This window comes from Homalodisca vitripennis, chromosome 4 (genome assembly GCF_021130785.1).
Source record: "Homalodisca vitripennis isolate AUS2020 chromosome 4, UT_GWSS_2.1, whole genome shotgun sequence".
In the NCBI taxonomy this organism is placed as follows: domain Eukaryota; kingdom Metazoa; phylum Arthropoda; class Insecta; order Hemiptera; family Cicadellidae; genus Homalodisca; species Homalodisca vitripennis.
Genome location: NC_060210.1, coordinates 130,368,953 through 130,394,452, shown reverse-complemented (window position 1 = coordinate 130,394,452; position 25,500 = coordinate 130,368,953). Strand labels below are relative to the sequence as shown.

Below are 25,500 nucleotides of genomic sequence, written 5' to 3'. Positions count from 1 at the left end.
ATAAAATTATTTTAAGTAGATTCCCTGTAAGTGATTTCAAAAAGTTGCATTTTGTTTCTTTGTTATGGCTCTAACTGTTCTACTAATTTATGTTTAGGATACCTTAGGTGACTCACCCTGTGTACAGGTTGTTAAAATATGAGGGAAAGTATTTTGTTATATGGTTAATAATAAATAATCCCCAAGCATTATGGTATGTTTCACTTTTAGTAGTTTTCTCTATATTTTTAATAACAGCATAATAAAATCTCTCGGAAACGGGTAGCTTGTAACAGTCTAGTGTAGCCATATGGACAAAAAGTGTTAGTTTCTCTTTCTATAATCTGGGCGATACAGGCTAAGTTACGGTGTTGTAGTTTTGCATGAATAAATGTCTTATTATACGTTAATTTCTGCTGAAGAAAAAATGAATTGTGAATAGTTTCAAAATGATGTCTGGCCTTTGATAAATTTTAAATCAAACTTTCAGTCCTTGACTAATCATAATTGTAACTATTTTACGTTTAATTATACATCTAAAATAGTTTAAATGAGTTATAGGACAACTAATTATGTTAATTGCTGATTATCTTACATAATTAGGCGTACATTATCTACAATATTTAGTTATTTACATTTATAAAAACGCAGTGACGTTGCTTACTTAATGGCATTCACTTTAAAATATCAATATTATTGTTCTTAGTATTTCCGAACTCTTGGTATGGTATGAATTCACGAATTCTAGATTTAACTAATCAGTAATTGATAATACTTTTCATTATTTACTCAGACAATAATATTGTGTCTGACATAATCTTGGATGCTGAAGGTTCAAATCAGCCTACAGGTTTTACGTAGGGAACACTCACTTGTCAAAGGTTAGAGAGATATGACTAGGCCTACTGCTGGCTGAAACATTCGTACATTTCTTCACGCCCCTACTTTAATTTCTCTCTCATTTAATTATTATTAAATCGAGAGCATACGGTTTTATCTGCTGTTTTGAATATAAAAATCATACATTTCAATAAATACTATGAGTGAACAATAAATCGTAAGTTATGTAATATATAAAACAAAGACGGTTTAGTTACACCCTTTATAACTAAAGAATGACTAAACCAATTATAATTACCTATGATTTGTTGGATTCAACTCTTCCCTGAATAGCAGAATAACAATTAAAATATCGTAAAAGTTCACGGAAGAAATCGAGTAAATAGAAAAATATGTTTTTATATAATAGTATGGATTGAAAGAGCCTTTTAAATATATCCAACTGCATGTGCAAAAATTGTTTTTTCTACAACACAACCACATGTTTAATTAATTTAACCACTATTTTTAACTTCTTTAAGAAAATATCCAGACAATAATGATGAAAGTTTTCGTAAAAACATACCTTTAACTGCACATTTCATCACATAATAAGTAAGCGGTACTTGGTCAGTAACAATGTAGATATCAAAGTAAAACTTACTACCTAACATTTACTATAAATTTAAAGACTTGAAACCCCACCTTAGTTATATTTTAACAGAAATAGGCTTCTTAGATCTGTGTACGTATAAATATATTTCCTTGATCAGGGAAACAAGGAAAGATCAGCTATTACACACAAAAACACCAAGACCGGAATAAATTACAAAGGCTATAAATATACACTTTTTAACATATTTTCTTGAGCGTGGCAACAAGGTAAACTCAACATTGGCGTCTGAAATATAATTCTCTGGAATCAGAAGTGTTCATAGACGTGCCCACGAATGAATAGCGGTGCCGCGGGTAACTGCTAGTATACACATTAATCATATGTTACATATGTTAACTAGCGTTAGCTCTCCATAGCAAGGCCTAAATATTAAAAAAATATTGTTGCGTAAGCAACGTTTCTACATGGTGTGAATAGGTAAAATTTAGATGACAGTTCCGTTTAGATTGTTGAAAGTTTTACTTAAAAATTATACAAATTCTTGGAATTCTTAAAACTATCTTTTTACGCTTAATATTCCGGATCGAATCTAAAAATAGCTCATACCTCATAGTATTCATATACGGTGAAAGAAATTGGTACATAATCATACATTTCTCTATCTATACATTATTAAATGATTGAGTGAAATACTAAAACACAACCTAGTAAAACAATTAAAGTGATATATTTACAACAGTTTTGATACACATGTACAGTTTGAAAATACAATACGTATAAAAGGATTTGGAAAAAGCATCCTTGATGCAAACGTATTGTGTTGCGCACTGTTTGTTAGAGTAGTAATACAAAACTTTGACCATAACCATTTATATTTGCTCTCTACACAAAATAATATATTGAAACATAAATTGAGCTTTATTTTAAAGTTAACTAATTAATTCTGTAGACATAACTTCAGAGAAAATTATCATAAAATCATTCAAACTATGTGTTTACTATCTTTCTCTCATAAAATGTAACTTGTTTAATACGTTTTTTTTTACTTCTTTTTCCTACAAACTATCTCTAAACACATCATTATATCATGCAGAAAGCCACAGCCAAAGAAAACTCTAGGTTGTTGGTTAGCTATGAAATATTTGCCTTAACACAATTGAACACTTCAAGTTTGAACAACACCCTCCCCCCCTTCCATCAAATTGCTTTCCACAGCCTTATGTGCGAAATATGTATCCATAAAAAGGATAAAAAGGAAATGAGAGGGTAGTATAGATAATGATTATAGTTTCATAATATGATAGAAAATACAGACATATAACACAGCCTGGTAGCAATGTAGTATAGTGCAAAACAAAATTTTATTTCTAAATAACTATTACATTATTGCTCTACTCAATTATTTAAATTATTACCATATATTAAGGACCGGGGTTAACACTTTGGTTAGAATGGATCAACCCTCAAAGTTCCTATCTAGCTCTGTTATAGATTTTTACAGGCCATTCCATGTTATCAGGTGTGCCCATTTACTATATATTTTAGATGAACTTAAAAGATAACCAATATATTAAGAGCTGAATATTCATCAACCATTTGGCCGTTATGGATGTAATTATTGAAACAGCAGTTAAAGTCGGGCACAGAACATCGAGAAATGTCTTACTTTTGAAGTCTGGTTTATACGCAACCAAACATGTTTTAATCTTATCAATGTTATTATTGGTTAAATATTTCTTTATAAGTTATTTGAAACACTTTGTTATTTCAAAATATATAAAAATTGTAAAAAAATCTTATGTGGTTGAAAGAGCCATGGCCTTATACATTTTACAGCATTATATGACCAAAGATAAAGGAATTAAATTGTCGTGTTTCAAAACTGATCTTTTAAGATAAACGTTAGTTCTATCGGTCCATATACAATCCATATCGCCGTATGTACAAATACTTTATCACGTTACAAGTATGTACTCGATCAGACACCCGGTGCTCTGTTCAGATCGGATCACATGAGCTCGTATCTCTTTAAGGCGTTGCCCTTCTCGACGTTGGCAGCAATGGCGACGTCCACGACGTTGTTCCCCAGGAAGAAGTCGCTGGTGACGATGTTGGCCTGCTGCCACCAGCGGTCCCGTAGCCAGCCGGTCAGCTGACTGTTGACGGAGTGTGCCATCGTGCGAAGACTCGCCTTGCGGTTGAACAGCAGTTCCAGCTGGCCCGGAGTCAGCTGTGCCATGGCCGCCCACAACCCTCGCTGTGGCTCTCGCAATTCTGGGAAAACATCAATCTCCTTACTGAATAGCAAGCGACAGACTTTACAGAAATTGAAGTACGATTAAGAAGATTACTAAGCAAGCTATTGTTAATTTTATTGTCGTTATTTTGCACCAAATAGTTTTGCTACAAATAATTATTTAGGAATGAAACAAACTGGAAACAGCAACGTATTGCGGAGAGGGTTCGGGAAGGGCACCCTCCTCAAACCATCTGATAATTAAATCCTCTAACAAAGGTGATTCTACTGACTACTTTAGTATTTCCACCTTCAATGTGGATAAGTACTGAGTGAAATTGAATTGCGTAACCGAAGCGTGATTTGTCTGCCATAGGCAAGGTGTTAAATTATTTTACAATAAATTTCAGTCTATAATGTGTGTTATTCAGTCTTGTATTTTATGGTGGACGAGTGGTAAATTGACTTCATCTTTTTTAATATTACGCATTAAATATACCGGATGTTTGGAAAATACGAATAAAGCCTTCAATAAATAATGTTGAAATGGATTTGATTATACGAACACGTTCACCTGTGACACATTCTTGATTCTCATTGTCCATATCACGTCCCAATCATAGTATGCTGTAATTTATAAAGTAAACTGTGCTATTCGGGAATACTTCCGATTTGAGTTATAATACAAATTCCCTAAAAACGTAAAATGAGATAATATTTATATTTTATATGCATATTTACATATATATAATATAAATATAAATATATATTTATATATAATATATATATATATATATATATATATATATATATATATATACATATGTACACACACACACACACACACACACACACACACACACACACACACACACACACACACACACACACACACACACACACACACACACACACACACACACACACACACACACACACACACACACACACACACACACACACACACACACACACACACACACACACACACACACACACACACACACACACACATATATATATATACAGGGTGAGTTTTTTAAAGTGATCCAATAGCTAACTTTTTAATTACACGACTTAGCACCACACTTTAAATTTGGAACTTGCTCAATTTTAAGTTTCACTCAGGGATACACTTTCAAATTTTTTGAAGATGGCCGCCATTTTCCAATATGGCGGTCAACTTTAAAATCTCTTATGGAACACCCTGTATTTTATGTTGTTTTTAGATTTTACTCAACAAAATAATACATTTTTGCTTTTGAGAGTTTTTCAATATCTCTAATGGTTCAGGAGCTACGTGGACTGGAAGTTTTCATAATTTTTGCCAATATGGCGGCCAACTTTAAAATATTTTATGGAACACCCTGTATTTTATGTTGTTTTTTAATTCTACACTACAAAATAACACATTTTTGCATTTTAGAGTTTTTCTATATCTCTAATGGTTCAGGAGCTACGTGGACTGCAAGTTTTTATCATCAGTACGAAAAAATCCAAAAGCAAAAATGTATTATTTTGTTGAGTAGAATCTAAAAACAATATAAAATACAGGGTGTTCCATAAGAGATTTTAAAGTTGAACGCCATATTGGAAAATGGCGGCCATCTTCAAAAAATTTGAAAGTGTATCCCTGAGTGAAACTTAAAATTGAGCAAGTTCCAAATTTAAAGTGTGGTGCTAAGTCGTGTAATTAAAAAGTTAGCTATTGGATCACTTTAAAAAACTCACCCTGTATATATATATATATATATATATATATATATATATATATAATATATATACAGAGGGGTGACAAATTATTAGACTCAACATGGTTTTTTAATACATTTTATTCATTTTTAACTTTTACACACATCTAATACTTAGTATGTAATCCCTTATTTTTTATAAGCAATGCCAATCTGTTAGACATACTTTCCACCAGTTTTTTGCAAGAATCCTTTATGTCTTGGTCTTGGTGCAAAATTTTTATTAAAGTCTATCAAACCAGTTTTTGTAGTAATTTTCTCTTTTCTTATCCTGTCTTTTATTATAGCCCAAAGATTCTCAATCGGATTCATATCCGGGCTATTTTCTGGCCAAGACAGAACACTGATTTCTTTTGAATTTAAAAAGCTTTTAACTGTTTTTGCTTGGTGACATGGCACTCCGTCGTGCATAAACACAAATTCCATCATCTGGAAACCAGTTTTTAGCCTGTGGAACCATTCTTCGCTGTTTTTTTAGTGTAAATAACGTAATGTTTTACTTGTTACCTTCTTCCAATCATCCTGAGTTCAGTGTTTTAGCCCTTTTGCCCACTCCAAGCGCTTTTTTAGCCATGGCTGGTGATATCTTCTGCTTCTTTCGAGGTCGTCTTGCATTTAGGCCTTCATCTTTATAGGTTCGTAGAACAGTTCTGGGTGAAACATTGACCCCATATGCTTTCATTTCCTCTGCCAACTGCTTTTTAGTACTTCTTCTGTTGTTGAGAACCATGTTCTTTAGTTTCTTTTTCAATCTTTCATTCAATTTAGGTTTGCGGCCACATTTTCCAACTCGACTAGATTCATAAATTGTATTATTATTAGAGGCCCGCTTAATCCTGCTTACAGACTTTTGTAATATATTGAGTCTTCTTGCTGTTTCGCTTTGCGAATAATGATTTTCTTTCAAAAGAACCTTGGTCATAGATATTTTACGAGGTGATAAACCTGCAGTTTTGCCCATTACCAATATAATTTCTGACAAATGTTTTACAGGGTAAAAAGACACAAAACAGTTGATTTATGTCAAGAAAACTAAAAAAACTGTTGTTAAAATATCTTATGCTACAACCAATAACACATCAAAGCACATTACAACACAAATAGTAGTTTTGAGGTTATGAAAACACACATGGTAAGAAAACACCTGATTTCATTTTTTTGCTCTTTTGATATATTAGAATAATGTGTGTACTGTATTGCACAGACTTTGAGAAAATTTGTGTGAAGTGTATACTATATAACACTAAACATTATTTTCAACATTATTTACCAATGTCCATCAAGTAAAAGTACTGTTAAAATGGTGTAACAACAAAATTTTATAGAAAATCTGATTGAGTCTAATAATTTGTCACCCCTCTGTATATACATACACACATATATATATATATATATATATATATATATATATATATATATATATATATATATATATTGTATATATATACATCAACCAAGCCAGAGTAAAACATAAAGGCCTGACATAAATTTCTGTTTAGTTTTTTTGTAGTTATCCATGTTACTTGTAAATATTTTTATTCTTAAAATTAATTTATTAATAGTCTAAAATACGCCAAACATGCCACATTTTCCAAGAATCATGATTCTAGATGCGAGCTTGAAATCCACGTCGGGATTCCGTTCGGGTAGTAACTGTTCACGGAAAAATGTGTCATACCTAAGGCGATGATTATATAATCCTTAAAACTAAAAATGAATTAAATGTGCAATTTTACGTAATACTATAATAATTAGAAGTACTTCCTCGCTAGGGGATTTTATTTTTTTGTCAGACTATGTGAGTGGGAGGGGCGCAGCTCCCGGATTAACCTGAATGAACTGCTGGTGACACTAAAATACATTGAACCTTTTGTGGGGGTTTAGTTTCGTAACTTTAATATTAATTGCGAAGTAATAAATTGGATTAATAATTATTTCAATTCGGCCCTAACACCGGGACGAAATCTCTTGAAATAGTACAACTCGTAAATTTGAGGGTAGCTCATTGGTCAAATTGAAACATTTTCAACATTGCAAGTAACATTAACAAAAAACAGATAACACAAATATGTAAACACGTGTAAAAACATATGTAATATCTAAAAAAAAGCGGTAATAATAAGAAATGAAAGGAATGATTTGAAAGGTACAGACAATGTTGAGTATTTTTTTGTCAGATTAAAGACAGGTGGACGAACAACTCCTCTCCCCAGCTTTAGTGATCATCCAGTTCCCCATAGAAAAATTCATATAAAATATTACTTAGAGAACTAAAACGATGATTTTTTGAAGTTATATTGCAAGACATTCACTTATTATGAACTTAGCGCTCAAATAGGGCAAATATTTTGACATATTAGGGCAAATAAAGTGGTCATGCGTGGCGTAATAATGCTGTTATTAGGTATGACCTTATTAAAACCATGTAGTTATCCGCCGACCTGTGGTTTGAACCGTATATTATTCCAGATAAAGCTAAACTTTTTTTCAAATGAGTTCCAAATTTTTCTATCATCGGTTCTAATAATTATTGGTATGTGATAGCTAGAAACATTTAACAATATCTTATTATCCCTGTTTAAAAATAGTCGTCTTAGAGTAGACGGAGCAGTTGTGAAAACGTTACACAGGGCTTTGTAACAAGTGTTACTCGTTCAGTAACTGATCCGCTTTGTAACAAATACATGTCTTTGTCTTATCGAAGGAAAGTAGTGAGTAGTCAAGGTCGTATACAAGTGAGAGTCATGTGTAGCTGGTGCGGCGTCCGTCGAGGTCCACAACTCGTGTGCTCTTCATATTTCGGCAGCAACTGTTTGGACTGTTTATTACCCAAAGTAGCATAGAATTATAGTTCACATCAGTACATAGGCGTATTTAGGATGACCTAATGGGGGGGGGGGTTACCACTACAAATTTTCTGCACCTCCCTCACCACCCCCGGAAATATGTTAAATGCTAATTATGTTAAACGTTTTGCTTTGCAGCCTTCGGAATTTAAAGAAAACGACGCTGCATTAAAGAGAATGCCAGAGGCTCGGGATGATATCGTAAGAACTTTCAGACACATCCTCCAACTTTTACCTAGAATGTATACATTCTAAAATGGGCTTCCACGATACACATCTTTTTCTTGAAGATATGGGAGTGTAATTATATTACTTAAATAATACAAAATATTGGAATATAAGTTGACATGTATTTTTATAGAGGATATATTTACTGTGTATACAATTAGGTAAATTTTGAGATTAAAATTAATAATTGTGTGTTTTTTACCGCCGCTGAGCGGTTGACGTACACTACGTGTATTCTGGGTAGACGCGGCAGACGCTCGGCGATGAACATGTATAGTCAGAAAATATGAACTTAATATATTAGTATTTAGTTAAATAGATAGTATTTAGAGACACGATATTCCGTTACTTTAATAGTCTAATTTTGGCTTTTCATACACAAATTATTACAGAAACACGTTATAGCGATCGGTAAATAACTATCTTAATAATTAATGAATGTACATGACTATAAATCGACGAAAAATAATTATATTTTGATTGTTGGCGATTTTATCGTCATTCTACTATTAATAACAAATGTTCTAATGCCATATTTGATATTGTTTTTGGTTACAGTTTTTAACAAACTATTATATGCATTAACTTAAGTTCTGGCAGGGAAGTCCTGGTATAAACAACATTTTTGTTAATCTTTCACATAGCAAATTAGCCTCTTATTTAGCAGTTTCTTAGAAGCAAGTACACTAAACCTGAAAACTAATAAATGTTTTTAAGGAAACTATCGAAAAACATTGCAACATAAAAATTTGTATAGTGTTCAATAAAAGAGATGTTGAAAGCCAAACCATTAATTTCTATAGACACTATTAGAGACTATTCAAACAAAGCATTCCTTTTAATTTACTAAACATTAAGAGTTTATAAGTAGCCCAAGTTGTTTAATAAAAAAAGTTAGAAATTAACAGACAAAAACTGTAACGTGCTTATATTTTACTGATCAATAGGCCACCAGAATTAATAGTTATTATAAATTAAAAAAGTTTAAACATAGATCACCAATTCTAATTGAGGTGTCCAGAACCAAAGTGTTGATTATCAACTTTTTTCGAATGTAAGATTTTTATTCTCAATGTTTTATAGCATACCAACTATTGAAAACAACATGTTTTTTGTTCAAAAACGTCCATTTTATGTGTCAAAATTTAATTTAAAAGGTATTTTCAGTTCCAAGTGCCTCTTTTACTACAAACCAGACCCAATATGATGTTGTATTTGATCTTCAAAACCAAAATGTCCTTTATTCTAAGTTACCAATAAAGGACTAGACCACTCCAACTCCAAAGTGTTTCTTGTCAAATAATTTTTGCTGTCTTGTATGTGAGTCGAATGTCTTATTATTCGTCACATTCTGTTGACATTTTGATAAACCTGAAGTTTGGTTTTGTAGTGCTACAACTGCTAAACAGCTGGCTATGATTTATTAATAGTTCAACAACTGATATTTACAACATTGATTTCTATAAACATAACCTGTTTGTCTGTACAGTTGTGTGGATTCTATTGACTCTGATATTTCAGAGTTAATTCATTCAGAAATAAAGTCTTTTATCCATACAAAAATGGCTTCCTCAATTTCCAGAACTTCTCTTATCCATGTTTCAGTTACAAACTGTCCTTTCTCCAATTGTTTTTTATATTTAAAATATACATTATTCACTAATATGAAGTTTTTTGGGGTTTATAAATACTTTTATCCTTGATACATGTATGATTAAAGTTTCAAGTAAATAAAATAACAATTTTGTTTAAAAAAATGTATTTGCGATTTCCCAATATTTTTGAAAAGTGGATTAAGGGCACTTTGGTTCTGAGCACCTCAATTAAAATTATAAGATTTGTCTTCTTAATGTGAGATAGGTGAATTGAAACTCAATGGGATTCACACACAATCTCCAAGAAATTTATTTAAATACTAAAACTTCATTGACAACTTTGCTATTTTGAAATCTAAATCCTTTTATTCCAGTCAACAGGCTAATCTTACCACCGTTAAATTTAAAGCTTTAAACTGTCCCATTATTAATATATTTAGTTAAATTTTACTTAAATTTAAATCCAGTTATTTGAATCTCTACATGCACTCGACTCTCTTTAAAAGAGAATTAAAACTGATTTTATTCCTTCCCCACTAGTCAAAGAATATGTTTTTGAGCTATCCCCTTATTTGGCTGTTTTGTTAAAATCTTCTAACACTGAGTTTTCCAATCAATTTTAATTAGTAAAGCTATCCTAATCCTAAATGATTAAAATTTTAACCTTAATATATTGAGGTCAATATCAATTATTAAAATTGTTTTAATATTTGAGAAAATAGTACATTTCTGCGTAACTAAAACACAATCTACTGTACATTACTGTACTACAGTACATTACTTAAGTTCATTACTATACTGTATTACTTTCTTGAAGCCAATAATATAATATGTTCACCTCAATCTGGGTTTGATCATATTTCCACAATTTTTGTTATTTCTTTATTTGTTTGAAAATCAATGAAAATTAATGTTGACTCAAATGGGCGTAATTTTACTCCCGTATCATTTTAATTAAGGCTTTTGGAGTTGTCGACCATGAGACTCTCAAAGTGGCTAACAGTCTAGGCTGACATATGTTTTCTGAAAATTTTGTTTGTTAAGAATGTTAATAGAATTTTTGTTCTATGCTGTTGTTTAGGGTCTCAGACCACAAGAGAGTTTCTGAGAATATTTTCTTTCAGACAGCATCTAACACTGTTACATGAATGTTTTTTTTTATTTGAATAGTAGGTCAAGTTAATATTTATTCTGAGAATTTTTTCTGTCAGACAGCATCTAACACTGTTACATGAATGTTTTTTTTATTTGAATAGTAGGTCAAGTTAATATTTATTCTGAGAATTTTTACTGTCAGACAGCATCTAACACTGTTACATGAATGTTTTTTTTTTGTTTGAATAGTAGGTTAAGTTAATATTTATTCTGAGAATTTTTTCTGTCAGACAGCATCTAACACTGTTACATGAATGTTTTTTTTTTATTTGAATAGTAGGTCAAGTTAATATTTATTCTGAGAATTTTTTCTGTCAGACAGCATCTAACACTGCTACACAATTTTTTTTTTTAATTTGAATAGTAGGTAAAGTTAATATTTATCCTAAAAACTTGGTCTAAATAATTAGTAATTTGCATACATTTGATGATTGTAATTTAATTATTGGCTATATATTATTAGTGGTTTTAACGAAATAGTCCAATTTTGTGATTTTATATCAAAGCTTAATAAGTTTGAAACTAACCGTAAGGAAATTCTTAATAAACCTCTACTAAACTTTAGTGTGGCATCCAAGATCTCAGGCCTACTTGGTCGTTGTCATGTAATTTTTCCTGTTTAAACCGCATGGAAAGATAGCTATACAATTAAAATATCTCCAGAGTTGAATTAGGTTATTAATGCTTTAATGCTGTGTAAACTGGTAAACTTAGATGGTAGTCACTAGCATTAATATGTTCAATTGAATTTATAAATACCAATAAGTTTATTATTAATTGTCAACTTCTTGATCTTAGCTGAGTTGAACACTGGGGCCTTATAATCTGATAGGTATTGTGCCTAAATTAATTGGAAACATACTGTATTTTGACAGTAGTAATCAGCTGTTCTATGTGGCAACCATGTGCTACTCTGCAATCATCTGTTACTCAAAGATATTCTTTGGTGGCACTTTGCTGTAGTTAATACAGTACTGATCTGCAAAGATTTTTTAGTAAAATGCCATGATTTATTGGGTTTTAAATGTTATTACGACTAAATAATTGTAAGATTCTTTGAAGATATCAATAGATTTAAATGACGTGATGATCTTTTTCAAAATGAGATCGTCTATACATGATCCATATCACGTTTTCAATTTTATTTAATCCAAGGTAGAAAAAATTGTTTACCACTTTTGAATAAGAATTCTTACAAAAGATGAAGTTTATACCATTGTACTAAACATCTAGTGCTTGTTATGATATATGTCTTTACCTACCTGTGTCATTCATACAATTCTCCAGAAACTCCTCTAAACCTTCCACTGATTGCTGGTTTCCCCACTGCTGTCGAACAGGAGGCCATAGCCAAGAGTGTTCTGGAAATACAAATAGGTCTGGTGATTTCTTCATGCTCTCTATATTTCTGTAATATTATAATATGCAGATATATAAAAAGATACAAGAGAATGACATTAGCCTAATATTCATGGCCTAGCGTAGTAGCGTGTCAAATATGCATGATATTGTACTCCACAACCTGACATAGTTCCATCATGTTATATGTAATGTTGCAGTATCCATATGTAAGATACAACAGACTATACTGTTGGCACTAATGCACCTTACAACTCAACAGTGGCGTAGCTAGAACTTGGTTTTGTGGTTTGTGGTGGAGTGGGGGTAGGTTGTGAATCTAATTGAAGACCTCACCACACAGGAGGTTTTTAGAATACATCTATCTACATATAAATCATTTTCTTGTATAAATAATGTATCTCAGACAAAGGTTCTGACTTTTTCAAGTAATATTACAATATTGAATTAATCCATAGAAATACATATTACATAACTACAACTCACTATATTATATTGTGCTCGGAGATGTGCAATAATGTAATGTTAAGTATATCAGACATATGCTCTGACTTCTGCAAGTAGTATCACAATACTGAATTAGTACATGGAAATAATAATTACATCACTGCAACTCACTATTTATTATGCTCAGTGATGAGTAGTAATGTAATGTGTAAGAAATACATTCCTAAGTTTCTCAAACATGGACATGAACTTCTTCAAGTAATATTACAACATTTAATTCAAACATGGAAGTAATAATATTTTTGGATTCTTTAGATTTACAGTAAAACCACTGTTAATATCAGTGTTACCTTGCATGGAACTAAGTATAGTATCTGTAGTCCAGAAATATTCAGAGACTGAGACCTGCTAAAGCTAATACAGAGGCTGAAAACTCCCAAAGATTGTGAACTTCCAGAGGATGTGAGCTTCTAGTGATTAGGAGGTTGCAGGTTAGGAGCAACCTCCTATTCATCCTAACCTGCTAACCTGGGAGGATATGTTGTAAGTCTAGACATTTTGGGAGTTTCCAGAAGACAGATATTTCCAGAGGCTGGCAATTTACAGAGATAGGAAGCTCCCTATATCTAGATTTACCTACTTTCTGAAAGTTTCCTGGAGATCTAAGACTAAAGAAGCTTTTGGCAGCTTCCGGCCTCCTACAACGGGTTTCTATCTATAGAAGCTACTTATGTGATAGCCCTGGTATCTATGACTTTTCAGTTTCTGGACCCACCAGAATTTACATGAATTAAATTGTGTAGTGAAAATATCTTTGATAATGACCCTAGGAATTAATTTACAGCTCTATGAAATGTTTCCTAAGTAGCCCTACAGTTTTACATGTAGTAAGCTACTTGGTGGTATTCTGGTTTTGTTATACTTTATTGGAAATAGGCTGCTAGAACCTAAATTCCAATAACCAATTTTATTGTTAATTATAAAAAATAAAATAAAATTTAAACGTCCTCATATCATCTACACATTAGTGCCAACAATAAAACAATAACAAGTTTTAAAACTCCTTCAATACCCTGAAACCAAAAATGTATTCAGAAATTAGTAATTTTTTTATTGTATTATCACAAAATCAATCATAATCCAAGTGTAGGATGCCAAGTGAAGACCATAGAAGCTTTATATAATAAATTCAAATTTTTTGCTATGCAACACAAAGGGTTAAATAATTTTAAGAAAGTCTTGTTCTGTTTTGCTGATAATTTTAATTTTACTGTTCTGTGTGTGATTTTTTAAAGCTCATTATTAGTATTTTAAAGAACAAAATGATTTTGGACATTTGTCACTGTTATACATTTAACAAAAACTGAAAAACTAAATAGCATACAATGGCGTTATTATCTTTACATCCTTGTCTTCAAATGTCAAAAGATTTAAGGCAAACATTTAAAACATGCAATATACATGCCAACGTTATACTTAATAACAGCAAAATACCAAATATCATTTCTATAAATATATTTAAACTTTTTTCGTGACATTGTAGCTAACTAAAACATATTAGGTGAACACATGTAAAAAACTTATAATTATTTTGCAGGTGGGTTCTACTCTGGCCAGTAGAAGTTATAATGAGTACATAAAAACCCTATGCCATTTAAATCTGGGCAACCCAATGGATATCCTGGAGTGGCAAATCACAAACAACATACAGATATTTGGGTAAAAAAAGGTAGGTCAATAGGTCTAATTTACCACAGAGAACGACTGTTGGAGTGGGTAGAGTCTCTTTAATGATAAAGGCTTTTTAAAGCCAAAACATGAGGGAGTATGGCTATCCTGCCTACTTTGACTAGAAGATGCTGGAACAGAGCAACCCCTTTTATTCCAAGGTGATAAGTCTGGGATAGAGCCCGATATCCCTCCTCATAGGATCTTGGCAGGAGGTGGCAGCTACCACCAACCCCACCCATCTTGTATATTCTGTCACTACAGAAGCAGCACAATTTCCTTTTAGGTCTAAGCGCAATGAGGAATTTTCTCAATAAAGGGTGACGGCGAAGGATGGAGCATTTCCAATCGGTACTTTCCCGACCTCAGATCACGTGCCAGATCGTGTCGGCAAAGTGCTGATCGGAAATGCTCCATGCTTTGGAGGGCTTGTACTACTGGCAAAAGAAGGAAACCATCATCCGAGATTGTACTTAAATTCAAGCTCTGATCACGTAAACGTTTTTAAAGATTAAGTTTAACTTTTCTATTTATAATACATATGTGTTTTTATCTACTTGTATCACATATTATTTTCAAAAGTCTTGGGGATAAATAATTTACCAACAGATTTTGAAAATACACCAGAAAGTGGACTTACTCTTGACAACTTCGTTGTCACCATAGGCTATGATGAGACGGCCCTTGGGACTTTGCTGCCACAACTTGTCTAGAGTGGGCCATTCTCCACAGTACTCAACAGCCACTTCCCGTAGCTCCCTTTCCAACAGTTCCACCAGCCGATTGTGGCGAGCATGGCGGCCTGAGAATCCCACGGGGAACCGGTGCAGGTCCAGCACCACAATCTCCCCTTCAGCCTTTTCTAGGAACTGCCTTATCTCACGTAGTACAGGCACTAGTGGTCGCACCTTTATAAGATCGTGGTTTATCCAAAAACTGGACAACACATTACATGTCTTAAAACATAGATTACAAGACCATTGTTTCCTTTAAGATGTGTTTCTGCATAAGACCTTTGACATCTATTCTAGTATTTATACTTGACTTTACAATACATACCAATACAACAATAATACCTTTCTCTTTATCCTCAATCATTTTATATCCCACAAATTCATAATTTTCATAAGTAGCCAACAGGTTACAGCATACCAAATGTTAGAATTCAGTTACAACTAAATTAAAGATTTATCAGTTATATTATACTTATTAAAGTAAATTAATGCTTGATTTGGCTACTTCATCCCTTGAATTGAATTGTGCCTATGCTTGATTATTCTCTACTAGGTTATGGTATTTAGGAATATATTTTCAAAACTTGATTGAATAGGATGTTGATGCTCATGTTTGAAATCACAACAAAACATTTTTATTCTAAATATTTTGATACAACTCTTTTATGGTAGTTAGTCTATTTCTCTTATTGTCCATGTTATTAATCTACAGGTAACTTGTGCTGACTACTTATTTAAATTTTCAATTAATAGAAAGTCAAAATGGACATAATTTAAAATTCAGACTTTGAGAATCTTACAACAGTCCTAGGGACTTTAAAATTATAATATTTTCAATGAGTATATATTCAAATGAAATATTTGTTGGCTTTTGAAGTGTTATTGAGGAATGAATCGTACCAAAAGTAAAAATGAAAATATTCAATTTATTTATACCGTAGTAATTGCATATTATTGTAAATTAAAAAATTACTCTTTCTAGCAATTTTAATAAACCCTAAATATTTAATTTATTCAAAATATTTAATTCATTTATAAAACATATTTCATTTAAAATAGGTACTTAGATAAAACTCCATTATCATTAGGAGATTAACTGTTGTAAAAAAAACTTTTGGCCCTATTTGAAGTGTATTTCTAATTTTACATTAAAAGTTAAGATTGGGTTATCTTTTATTCCTCATAAACATTATTTTTGACATTCATATGTTGGTATACAAAGTGCTGTTATAACTTGCTAGGATAATTGTAAAAACCTTCATTCATAAATTTTGTTTATTATAAGTTATACATAGAGATATGAGATATTAACTATACATGAAAAATCAATACAAATTCCTATCTTAAGGAATTTGAAAATACTTTAAATATTCAAGCAGAGATTTTAAAGGCTATATTGAGATCGTGTTATGAGGAATTAACAGTTATCAAGTTAAGAAAATCTCATGTTTTCATTCATGTATAAGCAACAAAAGCAGGATACAATAAAACAAAATAATAAATTCAGACCTGTTGTCATGACTGATCTGTTCTGAAGTGTTCCACCGCTTGACTGGATAGAAGCCAACACGCACGTCTATGTAACGAACTCCATACACTAGCTGACTCCACACATCCTGGTCCTGAGTGAGAACAAAGCGAGCGAGAGTGTCACGCAGGCTGAGAGTGTCACCTCGTCTGTAGCAGCCAGAATTGTGGGTACCAGGCCACACCAGGGATGTCAGTGATAAACCTCCAATAGACAACCTTTAAACACAGTGAGGGTGAGTATAAATAACAAAAATAGTGTATACAGATAAAACACGTTTCTGCATCCCTTTGTATGGCAACGATTATTTCCATATTTTTGAGCATTCTCTTTACCTATCTGTATACTTCCTGTTTTATAGTATGAAGGCTTAGTAGTCAAGTTTACCAAGAGCAAAAAATTATAGACATTTTATTACCCCAATCTGAAATAGAACAAAACAGCTTATTCAAATTTTTTTTATAAAAACTTAATAGTGTAGGAGCCAAGGGCCAATTTACATTGTATGAACAAATAACCTGGTTTTTCTTGGCATCAACAGAGAAATTTCTCCTAAAAAAAAATCAACTGTCAGCCGCGTTACTTTAGATGAAGCCCAAAGTAGGATGTATCAAAAGAGTTGAAAGTATCAAATGATAATTTTCATCTTATTTTTTTTTTAACATACCACACTTAAAACCAACCATCAAACTCCTAAATAAGTTTTTAATCAGCATCAGTTAACCATATACAGACCAATAAGTGGTGACTTTCAGTCCCTATCTTGTTTCATAGTGTGATATAATTACAACTTATGTGTCTGACGGTCAGTTTTAAAAGTATCTAGCTAAGAAAAATATGATCTGAGGAACCAATACCATTTGATATATTTTTATCCTTTTGATAAAAACAGGAGCGTCTGTTTCGGCTTCCACCTAAACCAGTATGGCTGACGAGGACTTAAAGTAAACAGGAGTAGGTTTCTGAGACTAATATATTTCTATTTCTTTGATCAGGGCAACAAGGCAAATCCTGCTATGGCATCTGAAACACTGTATAATCAATTTTAACCAGAAATGCTCCTACTTGTGCAAAACATGATATAAGAGTCAGGTTAAACTCTGGTCCTTAACCATGAAAACTGAAATAATATTTTCCTGATGTATGCTTACTTACGTTTGGCAAATTTCATAGGGCTCCATTTTATTACATGATGAGTGGTATAAGGACTTTGATTTTGAAAATAGAGTGTGAAGCCATGGGTAATAGCTACACCCCATCCCCATCATTATTTTTAATTTAATTTTTAAAACATAGTTAAACAATCTGTGATTTTTTCTGTTTAGTCATTCGTAAAAGTAATAGTAGACATTACTGATAGATGTCTTAGTTTCAAGAAATATTAGAAACTTAGAAAATTTACTGAGCTTACAGCTTCTTGCTTCAAAAATATAACTTTTTGTAGGAAAATGAAAATAGATAGAGTGTAAAATAAAAAGGGATAATAAAAAGTCAAAAATATAAAAATGTTACATTTTTACAAAAAACTAAAACATAGTTTACATTTTTTATATTTACTAGTTTCCTAAATCTCAGAATCGAAATAATCATATTACAACAGATCGTGTCAGTTCAATATGGTCCTTAGAAACAGTTGTGCTATCTCATTATGAAAGTTCTGTATATTTGGAAATAAAAATGGCTATGGGCCTTCAACTTCAGATCTCCATGTCATTAATATGTCAATAGTACCTTCTAAAATCTTAGGAAATAATCTACCAACAAAGGCATTTTGCTTATAGTTTAGTAGCAACAATTTCATTCTGTAAATATAATGGTAAATACCTGCATGTACCTCCATCTCACAAATGAGAAGAAGTACAAATAGAGTTAGTAGAACTGGAATCGAAAATGTTTAATGGTGCATAACATGTTGCAATCTGTAGTGTTTCATGGCTTACTTGTTATCAGACATCCAGGTAGGTCTGATCTTGAGGCACTCAACTTGCTCCAGTGTATCATTACGATAGGAGCCGATCCAGAAGTTGAGGCAGTGGTCTCCAGACTCCTGGGGTCCCGGATGATCCAGCTCCCAGCCGCCCACCAGTGTCGGTCTTGCTAGGCTATAATAGCTCTGGTATGAGCCGTCTGGGTAATCTTCCGTTCTGATACGCACAACTAATATACACACCTTTAATTAGTCATTACAGGGATAAGATTTTTCTAACTTACGTTATTTTTTTATCCTAGTACTAAACTGAAAGTGCCCAGAAAATTTTAATAAAATAAAATAATAATTACTTAAAGTTCGTTCCTACTGCTGGAACATTTATAATATTAATGAATTGTGATTTACTTTCTGATGTTTCTTAATATTGCAATAGTAAGATGCATTTTATAGAACGCTGACAATATCATGTATCTACGCATTAGCATTTTGTTGTAAGTTAAAATAAAAAAACCCACAGTACCCTTAAATAAATAATAAAAACGTCTGACAGTCTCCTATGCTTAGATATGTGTCTATGCTCATGTTCCTGGCACAAGTTATGTTCATCAATAGAATACAGATGTGAGGTATCTCCAGACTTTGAGTGACAGTTACAACCATGTTATCGATGTTGACAGCTGGAAGCAAGAAATAATCTTCCTAAAATTGGTTAGCTTATTTCAAGAAGTTAATCAGTTCAATTCAAGTCATTTTCAATATATCTAGAATGTTACCTTTAGCAGTGGTCCAGTTTTTTATCAAACAAAAATAAACTGCTTAATCGTCTAGAAATTTAAACCGTTTCAACTTTCTATGAGCAGAAAAATTCCTCTTAAGTAGAGTGATCAGGTTGGCTAAAAACCACTTCAAGCTCCTCATAGGAAAACTTTTCTCCTTATGATTGTTTGCTCTTGTTTTAGACATAATAATCACTGAGTTAGTTGCTCAAGCATCAGTATCAATAGAAGGGGAGAGAACAAATCAGCCAATAATAAGATGAAAACAGGTGGTGTAAATCCAGATAACCACATAATGGCAATATTCAAAATCAGAAGAATTCTTCAGCCAACTCCCTCCACACAGACACAGACCTCAAGAGAAGAATATCTCCTGTCTTTCCTGATCAGTGTTATACCACCAACATAGTCAGTTTAATCATAGTTTATAATGAAGAAATCTTGAAAATTCTGGCTTGTATTCTAGGTAGCTCTTATGTCAAAATGGTGGAAAGAGTTTGTTTTTTATCTTCTTTTTCACCTACTTTTTTTGGATCTCTTCAGACAGACATGGACTCTTAGATTTCAGAGGTCAAGTCTGTGAAAGCCTCAGATTTCAGACGCTGCACTAGGCGGAAGGTGAAATGGAGCTGAACTCAACATTAGCATTGAATAAACCCTTCTCACCATAGCTACGTTATTCTGACTTTGGTGGAATCAACAGTTTCAAAATCCTGTAAACTTGAAAAGAGAAACTATCTTATAATCTCTGAAATGAAAATTTCCTCTGTGGAAAAAATAGCACTTCTTGCAGTCATACACAAAGCTGATCATCCGAGTCATGATCTTAAACTATCATCAAGGTTTTATGTTTAATGATGTTAACGTTTTCTACCATATCATTTTGAGATGTGTCAAGAACATAAGGATGAACTGAAGGTAAAAAGTAATTGAAAGAAAACAGACAAAACTCTTAAATTAGATCTTCCGAAAAAATATAGTATGCCGAGCACAATTTTTAAGTCTCCTTTGATGATTTTATACTCAAATTTATTGTTATTATATATTGTATACTCTAAACAATCACAATAAATGTTCACCCAGCAAAATTTCTGGATTGCTACCTTTATGAAAATAATATTCAACAGAGCATGCAAAAATATGAATATCTTAAAAGAATAATAGTAGCTAACTTCATTCTTCAGTCTGAATTACTTTAAGTGGTAACATGATGAATCCTTTGATGATTTCAATAACAGTATATTTAGTAACACAAGCTTTAAATATAATTTGTTTTAAACATACTCTGTGTGTCTCTTCATTTAAATGCTCTTTTAAGCAGTTTTTTTTTACCTGGACTTTTCCTCAGTTCTTTCTGACCACAGTGAAATATGAAGCAGGCCCATAACCTGGTTCCTGTTATAAAAGGTCAACCAGTGTTCAAGCAGAACTTGATCCCATGTGTATTATCAATTTTGCTAACAAGAACTTCAAGAGCAACGATTTACTTCCTAGTGAACTTGAGTGAATTTAAAAACTTGATGAATCAGAGAAAACAGCTGAGAGTTGCTGAAGAAGAAACATCTTTTTCGGCAGGACTTTTGAAAATGACTGAGATTCACTTTGCATTCCTTTCCATACTCATGTGAAATGCTGCAGATTGTTTCAAACAAATACCTAAACTAACTGAATTTTGAAAAGTTGTCTTTAGAGCAGTGTGCTAATTTTGCTTGAAAATTACGGGCTGAGATTCTTGAGACAGTGAATGAAGCATATCTACACAAGGTACAAACGAATAACAAAGTGTTTTGGTGACAAATGCAAAAACTTTGAAGATTGAAGTTCTTCCTTTCACTTAATCACATTAAAGATAATTGGGTACGTGGTCAGTCATATATTTATCAACATTAGTTCATCTAAAGGATTCCATCACGGATTTACAGTATAAACATGCATTGTGTTTCGATGTGCTTTGTATCAAAACCGCTACCTTCTGAACAGTAAGAATTTAAAAGTCAACATTTTAAAAGAAAAGACTGTCCAATTAAAAAAACAAAAACGGCTTCCTCTGGCTTTTGATGACTTTCTTTTCAACAAACATCTTACCAATAAACAAAATTCTTTAATGTATCTTGTATGATCAGGAATGGGTCTAATCACATTATACCTGTAGAATTAGTATCATAGATTTTTACAGTAGTTCAAATTAATAATAATTTAAAAATAAAATAAACAAGTTTTTTGACCTTACTAATTGTTAAATAAACTATAACAACAACACAAGATGTAGATTATGTTATTAGTTAACTTTAATTTTAGCTTGATGTATTTTACCAACCCCTTGTTTCATAATGTGTGGAGAGGAAGAAAGCAAATCAAGATTTAGAAATATTTCCCATCTCAAATATTAGTTACTCTTCAAAAATGAAAATATTAAAAGCAAAACCTAATACCAACTACAAAATGGTGCTTAAATAAATAATCTTACATAAAAAATGTTGGTCCCATAAAAATGGTATGCAATTTAGAGTTGTATTATATTCTATATATTTGTTTCGACGATCGATCAGCTGCACCTGTTTTGGGGAAGAGAGAATTTATTATCATTATATTTCTGAGTATAAACATTTACACAAGCAATCATTAGAAATGTTATTGTTATAGGCTGTTCATAAATATATTTTATACTGTACATAACAAGTAAATTGTTAACATGCTTTTTTTGAAAAGTTAGAGAAGGTATATAGTTAAAAAACATGATGTTTTTTAACCGGCGAAAGCGCTATTTTAATAAATTTTATGTGGAAGTATACAAAAAATGTCTTTTCCATTAAAACCAACTTACTTCCACCAAGGATACAAAGCAGAAAAGGTATATGGCACTGATCATTGTTGTAAGAAATAAATATTGAAATCAGTCTATAGTTTTTATGGTGAAATAAAATAATCAAACAAATCTCCAAAATGTAGACTTAACCACCAAACTAATTAATTATCTTGATAATTAGACAAACCTTGCCTAAAGACACTCTTGACAAGATTGAAAGATGAGAGCTTCCCGGTTGATTGTATAATTGTGCAATTAGTCACGAACTGTTAATATACATCTGACAGTTCAGGCATGGATGATGTTGGTCAGTAGGTCAAGTACAAGAAACTTAGTTTTTATGGGATCAAAATGTATATGTATTTTTAAGTAAATATTTAAAAAACTCAAATTTATATCAACTATGATTTTGAATTCACAATATATTTTCTCTACCATAAAACGGTTATAACTATTCCACTAAAGACTAAAGTTCACAAAGGTGAATAGCAGAAATAAAATGAAATTATGAGTATTGTACTTGAAAATTCATCAATACTAACATCTCTTCCAGTTAATTCCAACCACTTTAACTGTATATTTAACTATACTGGTGTCACAAAAAAAGAATACAGTGAAAAAAGCGCACTGCAAAGAAAGTGCAGTTAACCCTTTTGGATGAAAGGAATCCAGCCGCAATGTTCATAGAAATAAGGAAAGTTACGCACACAGAGCGCTCACGTGTTTGGAACTTGAATTCGGGTAAGATCTCGAGGGATGGTTTTCTTCTTTAACCAGAAGTGCGGGGTGGTACCAAAGGCACCTCTGAAGCTTGCACTTATGGCCAGCGCGATTTTCAATTGGTACTTTCCTCCTTTAAACGTGATCTGGCATAGGAAAAGTTGGACATGATTTGAGGTCATGAAGTATCGATCGCAAATGCCCCTGGCTATTGTACTGTGTGATGACTCACCTCCAAGTTATCATTTTCTAATGATGTAACCCTTACCCTAAACTATAACATTAGCCTTTCTTCGCAAATATCTATATTCGCTATATCTATATTTATTCGCTGTGTGTCTTATTCGCATGATTAACCATACCTGGTGTTTGGTTGAGAGTGGGGTCTGAAGTAAACAGAGCCACCTCCTCCACCCCATCCTGCCAGTTGAGCTGGATCTCCCGGTCTATAAGGGCGGCTCCGTGGATTGGTGTCCGGTACAGAGATGAAACTGTCAGCCATATTGGCTCGACTTCCAGACTCTGCCCATCTAACTCAGAATAGTAATACTGTGTGAACTTGACGTTGTTATTTGTTTTTAATACATTGTTTATGAAATATACATATTTATTGGAACATAAGAAAAAATAATTGTTATGCCTGATTTTTTTTGGAACAACCTCCATTGGAAAATTGTTAGAGGTAGTTAGAAGATTGTTTTAGAGTCCAGTTTGGGATGACTAGATCTAAATTAGCCGCAACTCTGTCTAAGTCTTGTGTAATTGCACATACAAAATATTTCAGTGATGGGGCATAATATAAAAGTATAACTAAAGTAAACTTCTATTAAAAATTTCTCTTTTATGTGATCACCATTAATCTATAGTAAATTTTGGATAGTTCTAATAATCTAAATTAATTAATTGTAATAGGTACAAAGAAATATATTTTTAACTATTGATAGGTTGACTTTGATAATTAGTACTGTTTGGTTGAAAGGAGTAATATGGACATACAGGTACAAGAAACTTGTAGATATCAATTTTTAACCCAATATTCAATCAAAAACACATTTTATTTTTTATAGAATTATTCCTTTTCCAGTTTTTTAGTATTACTAGCTCTGTGAAATCAATTTAACAAGCTATTTACGATTAAATTTTGAATAAGAACTGTTGGAATGAAATAAACAATACAACATAGCACATATTTCAGAATAAAATTTATAAAATATTAACCAAACACAAATGGTTCTGATTCATTCTAAAATTCTGATTTCATTGATGAAAATATGATGTGATATTTGATTACTGGAAAATAATGAATTAATATTGCAGTGTTTTTTTAATAAAATGTAGAGTAATTAAAAGTTTCATATTTGGAGACATTAGTATTACACAGTCTCATCTGCACTTTCATCTTTTCTGAGACATTCTTTAAATTTTGTAGAATGAGTAATTTTTTGTAACTACTTGATAAACTATAATATAATTTTAACACTAAGTAAGAAATTTGACTATGTGGAAGTTATTTTAAACTTTTAATAAAAAAATTGATTTATGATTATCTATGTTAGTATAATATATATACATACATATTTTATTTTATATAGTAACTAAATTAGAAGATGATCAATTAATAATTTTTCATCCATTACTGTAAACCATTCTCAGTGGTATAACAAGATGGAAGGATAACAAAATATATACACCCCAATTTTTTTTTTTAATTTTCCACATAATCCCATTATTCATTTTGTCGCTAAGAACGTTTTGTTTTATTATTACTTTTGTCTCGGAATATGTTCAACCCCAAAAATGTTGTAATATATAATATCTTCATACTCTGTATCATATTACACTTATTACTACATTTGTCTCTAAGAATCTTGCACCCACATAAACATATCATAGTTTGCCACTCATCATTCTTTCTGCCTGTATAAAATCCACATTCACATCCAAGGAGTTATTCACTAACTCACCCACAAGACCAGTTGACAGAGTTAGGCAGCAGATGACAAGGAAGACCACAGCACGGTCCATGGTGTGACTGTTACTACTCTGGTAAATAATTGGTTGAACTCCTCACTTCCTCGCGTGGGGGAGCTGACTCCTCTCTTGTCAACTGTCGGCTCCACTCCACTCTTCATCAGGCCAATTTCACCTCTAATCGTAGCATCATACCTATCAAGGCTATTGGCAGTAGCAACTTCCCCTTGTTGCATGTGAATTTAACCACCAATTTATCAAAAATTGTTCCTATGA

General features: G+C 32.1%; 1 protein-coding gene across 1 annotated transcript; it reads right to left on the bottom strand.

The window, feature by feature from the left end:
- Positions 1-2,119: 2,119 nt before the first annotated feature.
- LOC124360162 (PI-PLC X domain-containing protein 1) lies at positions 2,120-25,368 on the bottom strand. Its single transcript, XM_046813538.1, has 7 exons — positions 25,218-25,368; positions 23,616-23,783; positions 18,962-19,178; positions 17,003-17,239; positions 15,400-15,695; positions 12,488-12,586; positions 2,120-3,688 (listed from the first exon to the last, which is right to left on the bottom strand). The coding sequence occupies exons 1-7, from the start codon at positions 25,276-25,278 to the stop codon at positions 3,423-3,425; spliced, it is 1,344 nt and encodes a 447-aa protein (XP_046669494.1). The 5' UTR covers positions 25,279-25,368; the 3' UTR covers positions 2,120-3,422.
- Between the last annotated feature and the right edge of the window lie 132 nt (positions 25,369-25,500).

Bases quoted from the DNA above. Each gene is read 5' to 3' on its own strand.
- LOC124360162 (XM_046813538.1), bottom strand. From the start codon at position 25,278: ATGGACCGTGCTGTGGTCTTCCTTGTCATCTGCTGCCTAACTCTGTCA. The intron at 19,179-23,615 runs GTATGGTTAATC...TGTGTATATTAG, and splicing joins CACTCTCAACCAAACACCAG to TTGTGCGTATCAGAACGGAA. The intron at 3,689-12,487 runs GTAGGTAAAGAC...ATGTTTTCCCAG, and splicing joins GAATTGTATGAATGACACAG to AATTGCGAGAGCCACAGCGA.